The 17,065-nt window shown below is 46.3% G+C and overlaps 1 protein-coding gene across 1 annotated transcript in view; it reads right to left on the bottom strand.

Moving 5' to 3' along the window:
- Positions 1-493: 493 nt before the first annotated feature.
- Positions 494-17,065, bottom strand: part of CACNA1C (calcium voltage-gated channel subunit alpha1 C) — a 384,464-nt gene continuing 367,892 nt past the window's right edge. Inside the window, 14 exon segments of the mRNA XM_033057464.2 lie at positions 494-1,761; positions 1,989-2,306; positions 4,430-4,454; positions 4,456-4,531; positions 6,206-6,315; positions 6,764-6,892; positions 8,228-8,254; positions 9,139-9,491; positions 10,397-10,531; positions 11,613-11,740; positions 12,718-12,819; positions 14,397-14,499; positions 15,094-15,190; positions 16,833-16,960. Of these exon segments, the coding sequence (XP_032913355.1) occupies positions 1,465-1,761; positions 1,989-2,306; positions 4,430-4,454; positions 4,456-4,531; positions 6,206-6,315; positions 6,764-6,892; positions 8,228-8,254; positions 9,139-9,491; positions 10,397-10,531; positions 11,613-11,740; positions 12,718-12,819; positions 14,397-14,499; positions 15,094-15,190; positions 16,833-16,960 (2,028 nt within the window). The 3' untranslated portion in view covers positions 494-1,464.

Raw genomic sequence — 17,065 nt, 5'->3', positions numbered from 1 at the left:
GCAATAAAACATCACACGGAATATATCGAAGCGTAACGTCTTCTGGTTTGTTTGTTTGTTTTTGTTTCCCCTCACCCCTGTAAATTTCTTTTTCTATACAGTTTTAATGCCAACACAACTTACAATTTTATTTTAAAATCAATATTATTGCATTGTTTTTGCATATCTTGTGGAACAGAAAATGCAAAGTTACTGATTCCCTTTTCGAAAGCAGAGACAGTGGTTTGTTTTTGCATTCGAATGGCCCCAGATACAGATCTCCCGCAGCTCAAACCAGGACATGGAGAACTGCTCTTACACGCACGCACGCACACGCACTCGCTCCTATTGCTCCCACACTCGCAGGTACGCTTAGCACTAAAAAGAACCCAAATCAGTCACTCAAATGTGCAAGACTATATCAAGTGCATTGCCGACTATCTTTAAATTATAAAACAACAACAAAAAAAGGTTTCGGTTGCTAGTAAATAAAATTACAAATTCTCGGTGTACATAATGGTTGGTAAAACTCATTTATCGTTATACTTCTACCAAATTCCAATGGAGAAACCAACCCTGCCCCCCCAGTTTAAATAATACAACATAATCAAACCAATTTAACATCTGCAAAGGTGAAAATAAACCAAAACAAAAAAAGGTAGGTGATTACAAAACGCTGTAAACACTCCCTTCTCCCTCAAAAAAAAAAAAAAAAATTAGTCAAAATAAAAACTGCAACATGCTTTCAAGAAAATGCCAAACTGCGAAACAAGAACTCTGCACAGGCCGCGGCCTCTCAGCCTCGCCGCCATGCCTGCTCTCCCATTGGCTGGCACAATTGGCGCGCTGAGCTCTGACTGGCCGACAGGAGACCGCCTGAGCTCGGATTGGCTGGCGAGCGACCGTCCGAGCTGTGATTGGCCGGCAAGGGCCACTGCGGGAGTCTCGGCAGGGCTGGGCCGCGCCTTGAGCGCCCGCGGGCTTCTCCTGCTTCCTCCTCCCCGTGGCCGTGTGGGAATCCACAGCAGAAGTCTTCCTCTCCCTCCCAATCAAAGGGCCTTGGCTTTATGGAGACGGTGAGGCTCGTACAGAATATGTGCAAAATGATTTTTACAAGCAAGGTTGAAAGACACCCGTTTGGTGCAGGGTCCTTTTGGCTAGGGCCATCCACAGGAAGCTGAGGTTCCCCTTGGTGCTCCGGAGGCAGCTGTCGTTCCTTGTGCAGGGACTGAAAAAAGAGGGAGCTGGCTCTCCTCCTCTTCTTCTCCTCCTCCTCACTCTTCCTTCACGGACACGTGCTGGGGTTATATCCGCTCCTGAAAAGCTTTCTTACACCACCCAACTCTGCGACTCGTCCCAACAGAAATGAATGAAGAACGCTGTTCCGGTTACTCCAGGTCACGAGAACAGTGAGGCACTTCTGAAACAAACCCATTAGGAACATTGAAACAAATAAAAAACCAGCATCGCTTCCAGCCCTGGCAACTACAGGCTGCTGATATAAATCCTGCTGTCCTTGAGCTCCTCCTGACTTATCCTACAATCCGGGTTTTGCACCTCTTCCTCTTCCTCTCCTGCACTGTCCTGCCCTGGGTCCCTGCAGTTAGCAAAAGGCAAGAGGTTGCCATTGGGGCTCTGCTTGCTGTTACCATTGAGAATGTTGTCTGCTGCATTTTCCATCTCTTCTATCGTCATGTCGCAGGCGTCTGCGAGCTCCTGGGTTGTGACCTCAATGAACTTTGGATCTTGAGCAAACTGCATCAGTCCTTCCGAAATCAAGACCTTCGAGAGCAGGCGGGGAACCAGAACACAAAGACACGTGTTAGTACCCCTGCAGCATCCACCCTGCCGCACCTCCAACACACCCCTCTGTGCTGCTGTTTCCCTCTCCCATTCACGCTTCCAAGCCCCGTGCTGGGAGAAGGGCTCTCCTGCTGCTGCTGCCCTGCCTTCAGGGCCCCGTTCCCAGCCGTGCCCCAAGTGCCACCCTGCCCTCGGTTTCTCCTTACCGCTTCCACCAGGCTGCTGGCGCTGCCGTGGAGCTGCCGGCTGCTCCCCGCGCTGGGGCTGGGCACGGTCAGGGACACGGGCCGGGCTCTCCGGGGGCTGCCGCCGCTCTCGGGGTACCGGGAGCCGCAGTGCACGGACGGCAGGCTGCTGTTGAGCTTCTCCGAGGATTCCGCCCCGTCCAGGCGCAGCGTCGGGATGGTTTGTTGCGGCCAGCCGCGGTTGCAGGGCGTGGCCGGGGGTGTAGCACACAGCCGAGAAAACGTGGTGGGGGAATGGCTTCGCTGGAGCAGGGGACTCAGGCCGGCCACTGCTAATGCCTGCGGGCAGAGGAGGGACAACGTGAGTGACAGCTTGGAACAAAGGAGGTGCTGGAGAAACCATAAAGTCATGGAGAGTTTGGAGGCTTGTGAAAACAGCTGCCAGCTCCTTGAAGCGTTTCGATGTGCTGCAAACTCATTTTGGAAGCTTTCCTTTAAATGGTGTAGCCTGCGCTAGAGCCAAGCACTTGACTGGAAATTTTCAGAATCGCTGTTCTATAGCCTGGGAGCCACAGCACTGCTGGGAGAGATGGCAGCCCCATTCCCATGGCAGTTCCAGGAAGGATGCAGTCCCATTCCCATAGCACTGCCAGAAACACCACCTCTTCTCCAGTGGGGGAGACAGCAACTCATTTTCCCCCCACTGACAGCAGACACAGCACAGGCTTTTATTGCCAGTTGCTGTTTTAAGTGTCTACCAAGGAACCTGAACAGATACCAGATGTGAATTTTAGATGTGTGTGCAGTCAGCAATAACTTGAAATCCACCATTGGATTCTAAGGCATCTGCTGTGTGGTGGGAGGATCAATATCTGACGATTATACTTTCAGCCATCCAGTCCTTCCTGTAATCTATACACAGCCTCTGAGTCATTTGGCCTCCTCTTATAACAAATTCCTCAAGAGGCCTCTCTGATGCCTCACTGATGGTGACTGCTTCCTTGTTCTATAAGCAAGATTGTCAAGAGTCATAAGCTTATCTTACAGGGCTCATGGCTGAGCAATGAAATAATGCATAGAAACTACAAAAGCGCGTGGATTGAGATGTGTTCAGGCTCTGTGTTTAGTGTAAGCTAACTGTGCAGAAAGGCACTGGCAAGCCTCCCTTCTCTTCAATGCCTGCCTGACAATGCTGCCTCAAAGACTTGACTTACACAAGACTTAAACTTGCCCTTTGGTGGTGCTCCTTCCCTCCACTGGCCACAGTGGGACTGAACTGACTAATTTAAACTAGACAGCTCACTTAAAGCTATCTAATGTTCAGTGAAGTTCAGTCCATCTGCCACTGAAATCCTTGGGAATTGATAATTATGTTGTGCTGATGACTGCAGTGTCGAGTAAACTGACACTGAAAAAAAGAATTAATTCTTAGTCATCTGCAAGTTCACCAAGGATTTTTCAGGAATTAGATGTCAGACTCCTATCAAATTTCAGCGAGGAAGAAAGCCCTTAAAACTTCTTCTAAGTCATGCCCTGCAGGCTATGATGGCCTCAGCACATTCCTTAAGCTGCCAGGACTTCAAGGAGAGACCTGGATCTGTCAGGCAGGACAGCGGAAACAATTTTTCAGCTTGTTGGCAGAAGCTTACACAAAATGCTTTCTCAAAAATGTAAGCTTCTCAGGAAGCTGAAAGAAGCTGTGTAGACCGCTGCTTTCTGGAGCTCAAGAATTAAAGGATAACTCTCTGGAAGTGGAGGTGAAAAAATCCAGAGAGCCTCAGGCCTACACCTCTCTCACTCGTCTGACTTCCCCACCCCTCCATTCCTGCTGTGTGGCATTTTCTGCCCTTGTGGCAGCCTAAAGAAGTGGCAAGGCCGTTGTGCCCTGCCTGTGGGGACTGCAGAGAGCAGGATGCCACATCTACAAGGTTGGCATTGCCATCTGCACCTGTTTCCTTTATGGAGACAAAAAGTGGCCTCAAACCAACAGACACAGCTCTCCTTTGGAGCCTGACAGCTGGCTAATCATCTAGGTGTGTGTTTAGGCATACATTTGCTAGGCTGCTGAACACAGTGACAAAGGGCTTAAGAAACTGATTGATTGCAGATAATCAGTTTATGTTTCAAAATGGTGAATTACACTTGCTGGTTACCTTTGATTGATGTTAAAGTAGACTGTGCGCACTTTATTCATGTGCATACTGCCATCAAAGCCAGTGTAATTGCACTGCAGCATGCAATTTGGGTAGTTATTTTTGTCTTTTTGCTAGTATTTTATTTTATTCTTTCATGGGCATCAGAAAATGATAACTGTGGCTGACTCCAAGGGCCATACTCCTGTTACCTTCTGGGAATGATGAAAATCCTGATTGCTAAACCTGGGCCTTTGGGATGGGTGAGAATGTATCCCAATGGTTTTTAAACAGTGGGTTGGGATGCTCTGGGTGGTTATTACCACTCACCTGATGATGGACCAGATGCAAAGCAGGACTGTCTTTGTGAGACATCCACGCCCTGGTTTTTCTGTCTTTTCAAACACTCTAAGTGAAAAGATGCTCTTCGACCTGAAACAGCAACACACACAGTGTGTCCATCACTCATCATACACTACAGGAAATCTGTTTTCAGTTTCTTTTAGTGCAGTCCCACTGGACATACAGTAGACATGCATGTTTTGGGCTCTGTCCACTTCCCCTCAACACTCTGCCCTTTCCAAAGCACGTTTTTACAGAAAGCACTCGGCATGTGATCTGTGTCCCTCAGTTGCCTGACATACCACACTTTGTGAGACTGTGTCTATGGCAAGGTCAAGTGCAACTGAATTAATCAGCGGGGAATTTACATGAGTGGAAGGTGACTTAGACAGATATGAATAATTTTGGGAATTTGGAAAGAAGGGAAGAGAAAAAAAAATATTTTAGAGGGAACTACTGAAGCAGTCACATTGTTTACTTGTTATAAAATTAAACTTTACTTCTCTAAAGACGAGGAAAGATACTCCAATAAGGAATTTAAAACTACTGAAAAGTATGTTTGTGATCAAGTGCTTTACTTCTGAAAAATGGCAAATAAATCCAGTATTAAAGATTCAATGTGTGGCACACTAAAATATTTTTGTGGTCTTGATTCTGTTTCTCTAAAGAACGAAAGAAAGAAAATTAGAATTCTGAAATAGTAATTATCAATAATATTAGATTAATATTAGATATTATAATATTAATATTAGATTAGTTATAATATGGATTAAATATCTAGAATATTTGATTGTTGAGAAAAAGCCCTCTCAGAGTTGGAGAAAATATGTTCTAATCCAGAGAATGAATGTTACAATGCATATTAAAAGTATTTCATGTTTCTAGAGAAGAATCCCAGCTAGTCAAATGAGTATGACATCAGTATGTAAATATTCACTAGAATGTACTTAGTGAAGCACTGTATCAAGGGCAGACTGCCTTACAGACAGATGTAGAAGTTGTCATTGCCTAACAGTTAAAGATTTGAAACAAAGTAAATGTTAGAACACTCAAGCATCCTGAAGGATTTCAGTGAAGACACAGTCACCTCACTTTAAACATGACGCTAGCTAGTCTGTCATTGCTATTCTGTAAAAATGTATTTTATACACGATTCTTTGTAGTTTCTTCCTTCAGTACCCCTTTTCAACACACCAATACTCAGAAAAAGAAAAATGCTATAGTTAAAAGAGCTCCTTTTGTCACAGACTCTCTTGATACTTTCATAAAAATCACCTTGTGATTCATGGGTTTCCCCTCACAGTGAAGCACTTGAAAATCTCCTGGTACAATTAGAGCAGAAGGAAAATTTATGTTGTATTAACTTAATCTGACATTCAGTGCATTCCTGGCAGCAGACAAAGGAGACAATCTCTCATTTCTCCTTGCTGAATACACACACAGCAGACCACTGTAGACTCAAGGCTCACCTATTTGGTGACTCCCTGGTGATTGTTTGGAGAGTCCACAGCTCTCAAATAAACTGCCCTAAATCACAGGAAGCCTTGATCAAACAGATCTCAGGGACTCTCCAAGCAGCCACAGGTTCATCTGCTGACCAAATGTGGGGCCAGCAGAGCCATGTGCCTGATCAGGATTGTCTGCACGCCCTGGGATTCCTGATCTCACAGCAACACCGGTACCCACAGGCTGGGATTCCTCCTGGGAGATGTGGGAACTCCAGTAAGGTGGAGGAAACACAGCCCTGCACTGCTGGGAAGTTACCTAGAGCTGAGGAGCACAGAAACCCCTTCTTCGGAGAGTGCCGGCTGTCCTCTCCTTTGGTGTTTTCTGGCAGAGTGAGTTGTCTGTTTTCATCATCTTGGTATGCAAGCCTGGGAAGGAGAGCAGAGGGTTTTAGAAAAGCAGCTGATACTGAGCAGAATAAGCCCTCTTCCAGCAAGGAAGCCAGGAAGGTCATGCTAGCAAAGGGATGCAAGAGCAAGCTAGCTTCAAACTATTACTTGTCCAAGAGACCATGAGACAGAAAACCCTCTAAAATTGAACTCTGGGAACATCAGGAGGTGAATTTGGGGAGCAGCCCTGCAGATTCAGATGTCTCATTCAGAGAAGAAAAATCCTAGGTGAAAAGTATCCTTTTCAATGTTGCTTCTAGGGCTGAAGTGCACTTTTAAAGAAATTATTTTCTCATGTTTGAGTTGTCTAAAATTTTCTGACCTTCTCCCATAAATGAACTGTTTGTAGAAAAATGCCACCTCTTCCCAGTACTCCCCCTTAATTAAAGAACCACCCAAACACCTCGACTAAAGCTGCAAAGCTCACATTTCGGTAGAGAGCAGACTCGGTTCACTACAGTACTCAATGTCTTCATTCAAATTTTCATCATAAGTCTCATCCTGAGACACTTCCTCTTGGCAAACAATTGCCAGCTGGCTGTCTCTGGAACTGGAGCTAATGAGCAAAAAAGACAAGTCAAGATATGGAGATGGTAAAGACAACCTGTTACAAAGACAAGAATGACAGGCTCCATCTGTCTCCATTTATTATAATGCTGAAGAGCCATCATAGGAAAATCAGTAACTGAGCAGAGCTACAGAGTTCACAGATAGAAGGCAACAACCTTTGTTTCCTCTTTCAAAGGATGAGTTTCTTAAACCAATGCTGAACAACACTGTAAATGTATTTTGTCATTTGCGACTACCTGTACTCTATTAATGTTCACACTAATCACATGTCCAAAGATACACCTCACTGAACTCACAGTAAAATCTGAGATGGGCTCTCAGGAATAAGTTTTTTTCCCTTGTTGCAAAAGACTTGGTTATGGATTTTCAGAGAGGCCTCCAGGACACTCACAGCAACTTTCTCATTTCTGTGATGTGTGGCCTTTGCCTTCCAAATCCCTCAATCTGCAGCAGCTCTGCTCTCTGCCTCCTGCTCACATTCTCATCCTTGCTGGCTTTTCCACCTTTCATCCCTTTTTTTAACTGCAGAGTGCTTCTACTGAATTCAGTAGGATGTGTTCAAATCCTTAGGTGTCCCAGCCCTTAATTCCCTGCTTGCCTCCTCTCTGTCCCTCTGTTTCACATTTCAGCACTCATATTTTGCTTTGTTTGGACTTCGTGTTTTCTGAGAAGTAAAGTAAAATCTGGAGGTAGCTTGAATCTTTGAGGTATGGACATGGAGGTATTGGAAAAAATTTCAATTTCTTACTAGCGTTTGCAGAAGAGAGCAGGGTGGCTTTTTTTTTTTTTTAATGTTTTAGGGACTGGAGAGGCAACTTTATCTTGTCATCTGGTTAAAGCAAAATCATTGGGAGAAATGTGGGTATGCATTGTGTAAAAGAGCCTGTAGGTCAGTGCTGCAGTGACCTTCCACTGAAATGGGAGGCAAGTAAAACTACTAAGGTGCAGAGGCGAAAAAATCGGTATCTGGCATCTCCTGCTGTTCAACTGTCTGTGTTTAGCCAAAACCATACTGAATTTTTGTATGAACATGCCAGGGTGTACTTCACTATGCTGTGATCAGAGAATGTGTAGTAGATGTGTGAGCCCAGCTAGAATCTCTAAAAAAAACCAAATCTAGAAAATAGCCAGAACATGGATCACTGCTTTGCCCGAGTTGTATTTTCTGCAGCTGCCATGGTGACCAGTATCTCTATTTCAGCCCTACTGCCACCAAAAAGGAGAGCTCATATTCAGCATTAATGGGAATTTGGAGTTTGAAGAGGGTGAAAGAGTGGGTCTCATGCCCAGGCATCATTAGAGGGGTATGGAGAACACATACCGTCCCAGGGTCTCGTAGTAATGTGTCCTAATTCAAGGAACGTGCCCAGGGAAGCAAGGAGAGAAAAGAACACCCCGTTAGCAGAGTCACACCAGCACCAGTCAGCAGGGAGGAGGGCAGATGGCAACACATGTTGTGCAACTCCCGTGGCCTCCCTCAGGAAGGCATGAAATGGAAAAACCACGGGACTTGTCACTTGGGCAATTCTGCACCCACTCAAGTTCCTCTGTCTTATTGTCCTAGTCTGTCCTTTATGGGGGCAGCATTTAGTCACTTTTTCACCCTGTTCACTCTCTGCACTGAAAAAAAAATCCATCTCTTTCCTGCTGTTTCCGAAAGTATTAAAAAAAAAATCCCCCACTGAGAAAAATTATATTCCTTTTGTGTTAGTCATCTGTGTGTAGAGAGCCTGAAAGCTGTCCAGAGAAGGGGATTTTCTTCACTTTGTTTCCAAAAACCTTGCCTCCCTCCTCCCAGAATGTCCTTGGTGACCTCTGTAGGGATGTGACCTGCTGAATGAAAAACCACTGACTTCCACAAAGCTCCCTATTGGGCAATTAAGACATGAAGAGCAGTCTCCTTCAGTCACCACTTGGTAAAACATCTCCCTGTGGTGAAGGAGGGATAAATAAGGTTCCCTTTCTATCTTACAAAAGGCTTCTTCCTGATAAAGCCCAAAGAAATCAAGTGTGTTGTTCACTCAGAGTGCTGGTGCTTTGCAGTGGGCAGCTGGTGCATCTCTGTGGCACTGTGGGCTGTGGCGCAAGTGGAGAACCAAAAGGTTCAATCCAGGCTTCAGGCTGGGCAGTGTCTGGGAGTGACTTTGGAGGGGCAGCAGCACTCGGTGTTTGCATGCACCTTCCAACATCCAGCACCTCCTCCCTTGGCTCCCTCTCTGCTGGGAAACTTACCTTTTGGATGGGAGTTTCCAGGGAGCCTCCTGCACACATATGGTGGGTGACAAGGGGGTCCCGTGGCCTTCCACTGTGCTGACAGTGCTGGGGTAGCTGGGTGGGCTGGGGAAGCGACACAGGGCAGTGTTGTTGGCATTGTTGATGTTGGCATTGGAGCCTGAAGATGAGTAGCTGCTGGGAGTGAAGGTGGAGTCCACCAGCTTCTCGTGAGACGGAGACTCGGTATCTCCATGGTTGTTGCCAGACTTGTTGATGTGCAAAGGTCTCTGGGTGGTGAATGTCTGGGGGAACCCACTCCTGCCATCACTTTGGTAGTAGCTCACATGGTTTCCAAACAAGCCTCCAGCTCTCTGTCAGAGAAACAGAAAGGGTTTTACCTTTGTGAGTGAGATGTGCAAGGGCCCCAGTGTTGTCCTGCTGAGACTGTTCTTGAGGGGAAAAAAAAGTGAGGACCAAAGTGAGCATCTCTCTTCTAGGAGGCAGTGTGAGGATTTTTCTGTCACAGAGACCAGGCTGGGATTTCAGAGCTGGCAGATGTTTCTCTCCACACCTCCATCCAGCCCTGGGAGTCCAGGCCAGGCTATGGGTGCAAGAACCAGGTAGATGCTGTTTGGTTTTCTCAGTGCAGTTGCAAAGGAACATTTAGATATGAAGGGGAAGATGAGAAGAGCACCAGAAACTATTAAGCAAAAAGAAATGAAACGAGAAATTCAATGAGCCAGTTAGATGTAGGTAATGGAAGGGACTGACAGCATCTTTTTGTAAAAAAGAGAGGAAAATTTCAAAGGAGGGAGAGGAAAAGTTACCAAAGAAAACAATTACAGGAAACAGGAATGAAATGAGAAAGACAGGATTTAGCTAAGTTGGTCAGAAAATTTTCTCCTTCCATAGGAGCTCTATTGGGTCCTGGTGTACTTTCTGGAAGGATGCTACCAGTGCCACTGAAAGGAGTTAACAAAACACTAAAGTGTGCCTGGCTGCTGCTCTGCAGATTGCAAGGTGGCTCCACTGATCTGTTCTTTAATTTAGGTTTCATGAGGGAATCTTCCAGTGAGATGTTTCCCTTGAGAGAAAGAGAAGGAACTGGGATAAAACTATGCAAAGACTTTAGGACCTTTTATGTAGGACCTAGGTCCACGACTGTTTTCTAGTAAGATCTACACAACAAGAAGGGCCCAGCTGAAATGCAGAATGAACAGAAGAGAATGTAGCACTCTGAGCTCAGCCTCAGCTCGCAAACTTGTGTGGAACCTACCCGGAAGATATCATCTTCAGAGGCAGCAGAAACAGCTTCTTTCATGGCCTTGTCCAGCTCTTCCTCAGCTGTCAGGTCTCCAGAAATTGCTCGTCGGATCTCTGGCCCAATGTCGTGGAGTGTGCGCAGCCCAGCCTGCAGAACAGCAAACTATAGAGCTTCATATCTCCGAGTGGGCACAGGAGAGACAGCAGCACTGCCATTGCTTCCTAAACACTGTGGAGCCCCTTTAGTTAGCACAGCACCCCAGCTCCTAGAGAAACACCAACAAACCCTGTTCTTTCCTCTCCACCTCAATGCAAACCAAGGAATGTTTGTTGCTCATCCTTGGTTTCATCACAGCAGGACATAGACATAAATCCACAGGCTTGGCTAAGCAGGTCTGTGTGCTTTCAACTCTGAGTTCTCAGATCCACAACCAGAATTTCTAGAGCAGCCACAGATCCAGCTGAACCATATACTCTGGTACCTTAGAAAACGTCTTCTTTTTCTTGGCAGCTTAAATATGGATTTAACAACTAAGCTTCTGGCATTCGGACCTGCAAAGTCCTCAAAGCCCTCACTGACTGGAGCCTGTTCTAAAGAGTCCACCCAGGGTGGTGAGCTGTGGCTATACTGAGGCTTCGTTCTGTGTTTGTGCCCTCATCACAGCACTTTTCAACTTGCTGAAACTCCAGAGTCACCCTTTTTTCTCAATGTATCCTCGAGGGACATACACTGTCTTGCTTGTACAGTCAACGGGCTTTTCTCTTTCTGTCCCACAGCCTGATAATCTACTGAGTGAACATGTATCACAGTGGGGAACAGATCCCAATCCTTACAGTCCTGAACACTGCATGGCCTTGGCATCCAGGTATGCTTTCTGCTTTCTAAGTGCTTTTGCCTCCTGCCAACATGCCCTCGGAATGTATGTGGGAGTAAGCAAATGTCTGTAGGACACTTCATACCACTTCTCTAAGAGAATCCCAAATTTCAGATATTACTGGCAGACTGATAAACTGTGATTATGCCTCATCTGTGCCTTCCATTTCCAGAGCTAAGGGACTGCGAGCCCATGGCACACAGGTATTTGTCCAGAAGGCTTGGTGTGCTAACTCCAGGGGTCTGTGAACTCCTGTTCAGTAGGAACAGCCCAGGGCAACCCCAGAATGCTGCAGAGGGAAGGGGGGCCTGTCTCTAGTGTGCCAACCCTGTGCCCTTGGGGCCCGCGTGTCACCTGTAAGGACAGCGCGTTGCGCTGGGACGGCTTCCCCACCAGCCCCTGCTCTTTGCGCTTCTTGAACTTGCGGAAATATTCCTGGATCAGGAACGTGGCGTAGAACTTGCCCACGGTCACCTCGTCATCTGCCAAGTGGGGGAGGGGAAAAAAAAAAGGCAGCTGATTTATAAATACATTTATAAAAAATTAATTAAATAAGCAGCTGATTTATTAGTATATATATCAGTGTATATCGCTGATATATCAGTGTATTCGTGTAAGCCTTGCAGAGACATTGGGTGCTGCACTCCATCTCTGCTTTCTATGGCATCAGGATGCAGGGCTGAAGGAAGGGATTGCTCTGCAGCCAGAATAGCCAGGAGGAGAGGTGCAGGTGGCTGTGAGACTGGCTCTGCTGGCACAGAACCCCTGCAGCAGGAGCACATCTAGCCTTTGCAGTCTCTGCTGTTAGTTAACCACAAAGGATCTCGTTATAATACATGCTGCAGTCTTGTGGTAGCCTGGGGTAAGACTTATTCTCAGGCTGGCTTGCCAGCAGCCACTGACTGATCATCCATCCCAGGCCTGCTCCAGCTCTTCTCTGCTCTGGAATTCTGTCTCTTGGTGCCTAACATGGGTGTGAGTGAACAGAGAAGATCATCTCTCCCCTGAAATGCAGTCACAGCTGTGTTCCCACACAATTAAAAGTGTCAGCCAAAATGTGCACTATGGTTTTCTCCAGGTAGCTCTCCCCTTTCTGCAAACCCACTCGAAATTTTAGAAGACGTAGTCCACTGATTTCAGAGCAGGCTGAGGACCTGGCTGCTTCTGTTGGCTGACTTCCAAGTGCTGTTTTGTGCCCATGGGGCCACCTGGAAAATCAGTGAATGCCACACTGGATGCCTGTGCATCAACTCCTATTTATGCATATTTTTTTTCTTTTCTTTTTCTCTTCATATTCATGTTAGTATAGAGTAGACCTCAGCCTGATGAAATACAGACAGTTTGTATAAGAAAGTCTGTCCTCCCTATTCCACCTGATGATCACAAGGTGCACTAGGACAGGAGAGGTGGGGGAAAAAACCAGAGAGGTTCAGAGACAGGGACAAGATCCTGCACTCACCACCTGCAGGAGGAACCACCTGGTCCAGCAGCTTCATACTGGTGCGCTTCCAGATTTTCTTAATTATTGCTCTCAGCTCTTCGTTGGCTTGCTCCAGGTTACCTGCAGGGTGAAAATCATCAGAGACAGGAATTAAGCAGAGCCTGCAGAGGAGCAATTTAATGTCTGGCACGGAAATCTCAGGAGGTAAATATCAGAGTGTTTTCAGTAGTGGAAAGTTTTGGGCCAAGAGATGCTAAAGCTCCCTCACAGCAAGAGGTCTTCTTCCTAAATATGCACAGTCATCTGGATAGGGAGGTGACTTTTCTTCTGGATACCCATCTCCTTCAAATGAGTCACCTTCAGTTTTATTTCTTGATTAATGTACATTCAAACCCTCTCTTCTCTCTAGGTGTCTGAAACCCGTATCTTGTCCTCCTAAAGGTGCTGTTTGTGCAGTTTTTGTTATTTCTCCCCAGCACTAAGGCTCTGCATGGCAGTAGTTCTTACAATAAAAAGTAGCGAAGATATGGACACTGAATAACCTGCTGAGGATGCAACACATGGACAGCATCAAAGGCAGAAATCTGACTCAGCAGGGCTAATTCCAAACTCCTGCCCCAACCACTTAAAAGATCCTCTTAAGGCAAGAATGAAAGCAGTTTGAGGCTTTAGATGGTTTCCCAGGAGTTCACTGGCCATGACTCCAAGAGCTTGAGGCTCAGACAGACAAGAAAACTGAGCCCTTTTTGGGTCTCTGTTTCATAAGACACAGGATGTCATACAGGGATTGTGGGTAGCTTTTTCCTCAGGAGAGTCTCTTGTGCTACAGTCAAATTCTGTTTAGCACAACTTTCAAGGCCTTAATATAATTTTTTCATTTTGCCACTGTTTTTTGGCTCAGCTGTGTACAGCTGGCACCGTGAGGTAGAGTTCTGCTGGTCTGTGCTTCCTCATGCCTGAAATGCAAGGCAGCCACTCCTGAGGCAGAGGTGTTTAGCTGTGAATCACAGACCTACACTCTCTTTTAATGCATCTCATTAATACATGAAGCCAGATTTTGACTCAGGACCAATATCTTTCATTACAGCAGGTGACAGAGTGCAACAAAGAGGACAAGCTGAGCCTCAAATCTTGTCTGGTTTCCTCAAATACACCTGCGGTCTATGCAAAGCTGTTAACAGCCCCTTTACTTCTCATCTCTCTTTACAACACCGCTGTCACTACAATGCAATGCTAACTCATGCTAATGGGAGCACAGGAGGAGTTTTTGTGAGATGAGACCCTCAGTCCAAGTTCTTTTTTCTCCCTTGAACTGGAAGATCAGTGACAACAGCAGTCAAGAAGTGGCTCAATTCTGCAGATGGGGTACAAAAAGGATGTTTCTTTGCCCTTTATCCTCCTAATTCCTGTGTGAGCAGACATTGATCTAAAACTTTAGACTTTCAGGTCACTGTGAAGAATGTGATCAGTAATTTGAGATGATACTATAGGAAGCACTGGCTTCCTAGGTAGTGGGAAACACTGTGCTTTCCCTAGTGGATATTGTTCCTCCAAACCTCTTTACATAGCTTTTTGTCCCATGTGCAGCATAGGAATACTTTGGATCATTTTAAACAAGATGTCCCTGTTGGTTTATTCCAGCTCAGGACACCTTGGCATGAACACCTTTGTATCCTTGCGGTCAGCAAGCTTCTCACCTTCTGTCTTGATCCTCAGGGCTGTTCTGACCAGGGCAAAGAGAGTGGCATTGAACATGACAGTCCCATCACTGTTGAGTGGCATATTCATGGAGACAAGGCGCTGTGGGATGAGGAGAAGAGAGACAGCAGTCACACTGCCACACGTGGACTGAAGACTGCTCTTCCTTATGTCCTTGTGACACCCTCCAGACCTGCCATCCCCCTTATGTGACTATCCATGGCCTGTGGATGGGTTACACAATGAGAATGCCCTGCTATTTCTATCTCTCCTAGTCTGTTTTGAGATGGGTGTTTGACAGTGCAAGCAGATGTGTGTTCCTAGTGCTTGAGAGCTGTGTTTAGCACCAGACAAAAGGCTGATGGCCCTGAGGAGTGCAGAACTCACCTGCTGGTGACCCTCCAGCCCTCCACTGGGTGGTTGCAGCCCAGAGGAGCTGGTGAGGGGCACAGGGGTTGTTCAGACACGCGGTTGCTGGCTCTGCCTGGTGGGTGGCAAGCTGGGATGTGCCCAGTGAGGTAGAAAATGCCACGGCAGGCTGTTTGGTGTAAAACAACTGGTCTGGTGGAAGGCAGCCCTGCTCAAGCATGGGGGTTGGACTTAGATGGTTCTTTAAGGTGCCACTGTGTATTAGTCTCTGCCTGACTCTGGTTTAGCTGCTCTGAGCCCAGCCTGCCCTGAGCTGCAGTGCCTTACTTTGCAAGCCACCCTGTGAGGACAGAGCTTCCCGAAGCCCAGCGGGGGCTGGATCCGCCGGAGCAGCGTCACCACGTCCAGGTGCTTGATCCGTCCCCTAAAGGAGAAAGCACAGTGAGGGCTGCATCCTGACGAGGGCTGGCCTGCCAAGCTGAAACTGTCTTAAGGTCTCTCCAGCCCCAGGCTGCTGCTCCCTGTAGCCCAGGCATAGCTGGAAGTATTTGCATTTGGTGCCTTCTGCAGGATTTGCCCTGCACTCTTACAGTTTCTTCTGCAGCAGAAATTTCAGCTGTCAGTCATACTTGAGTCAATATTTGCAAGAATTGATCTCAGCCTTTTCAATGTTGCAGTTTCTTAGTGCATGAACAGACAGTTTGGGGTTCTCTTCCCATCACTGACCTGCTCAAAATAAATATCTACTTATTTCCTTGTTGGGCTGAGGCCTGTAGCAGGCAGAAAGGTGTACAGGGTCTATTTCCTTGTGCTTTACCTCCCACATAAATATCCCCAAGCCACTGCCTTTTAATACTTGTTTATGCTTTGGGCTGTCACTAGAGTGAGCACAAAACAAAGTACTGAATTTCCTGCACAGCAGCAGGTGGGTTTCTCTTAAGTTTGGTAAATGGCATCTCAAAAGAAGAATTCTCTCATGGAGAGAGGAAAGTTAGCAGAGCCAGAGGAGGGGCATGGTACATGGATGGGGAAGAGGAATAAAAGGGCTTCCCATTTATAAGCAGGGAGGAACAGAATGCCATCTGGACTGAGTGGCTGTCTATTATACAGCTTCAGCCACTGCAGTCTAGCCTGCAAGCAAGCACAAACAGTAGCATCTGTTTTGTTAATAAATGGTGTATTTGTTAGAAGTCTATGCTTATTTCCCATCCATATTAGCGTTCCCAATCCAGGAAGTTACCATGCACTGCAAGAAGTGTTTAAATTCATATATCACTCTCATAATGTGACACACCCACATCCACATCTGGCAGAACCGGAGGCCAGACTAATCTGGACACTAGGTCTAAAGAGATCTGCTTTTAGTTCATACCCAAATCTCTTTCCACGGCTTTTGCATTATGAAGGGGGCTTTGCAATTACAATTGTCAACTGTACAGTAATGCCACAGGGATCTAAAAGCTCTTTAAGCCTAAGCATGTGTCAAACAGAACGTGCAATACTGAATGTCAGTTAAACCCTCATGTGAGGGGTTGTGGTGTAACTTTAAATGCCTGCAAGTCTGCTGTTGTGAATAACCCTGCAGACAATGTAATGCAGCCATGTAACAGTGCAGGTTGTGATGGCCATATACGACATATGAGAAAACAGAGATTAGAGCACAGCAGCTCTACTGTGAGTACAAAGTCAAGCAGAAGAGCCACAGCCCAATATCCCAAACAAACACAACAATAAGCCAAGCCTGTAATCATCTTTTCTCAATATCCTGCTACCAACCTCTGTCTATCTGTCCCTCACAGAAAGTAAAGCAATGGCCTGAAAGGTAACAGTGCAGCCTGAATGCTGAGATATCTGTGAGTTTCTTTGCACTTTGGGCTTATGGATTCACCAGCAGTACCTTGTAGTGATATCTATTTTAGGAGTTTTTTACAAAAAGAAGGGGAAAAAAAAAGAAAGAAAAGGTGTTCCTGCAGGAGGAACATGGCACTTACTGCACTGAGTCTAGAGAAGACAAAATAATGGGCCTGTTCTCCCAAGGAGCTCTGATAGCAAGCTGGGTTACTTACTTAGCTTCAGGGTCATACTCTGCCCAGATCCTTTTAAACTCATCCAGGTGGTGTGGTCCTAAAATGGACCAGTCCCGTGTCAGGTAATCGAAGTTATCCATTATAACAGCTACAAAAAGATTGATGATCTGCAAACAAGGACAGAGATTATGTGATGGATGAGCCAAGGAGCAGCAAATTTTACCAGGTTCACCATTTAAGGTCTGGAGTTGGAGTCACAAAACTAGGAAGCC

This window comes from Catharus ustulatus, chromosome 4 (assembly GCF_009819885.2).
Source record: "Catharus ustulatus isolate bCatUst1 chromosome 4, bCatUst1.pri.v2, whole genome shotgun sequence".
NCBI lineage: Eukaryota > Metazoa > Chordata > Aves > Passeriformes > Turdidae > Catharus > Catharus ustulatus.
This window is presented reverse-complemented; position numbering and strand designations above follow the sequence as displayed.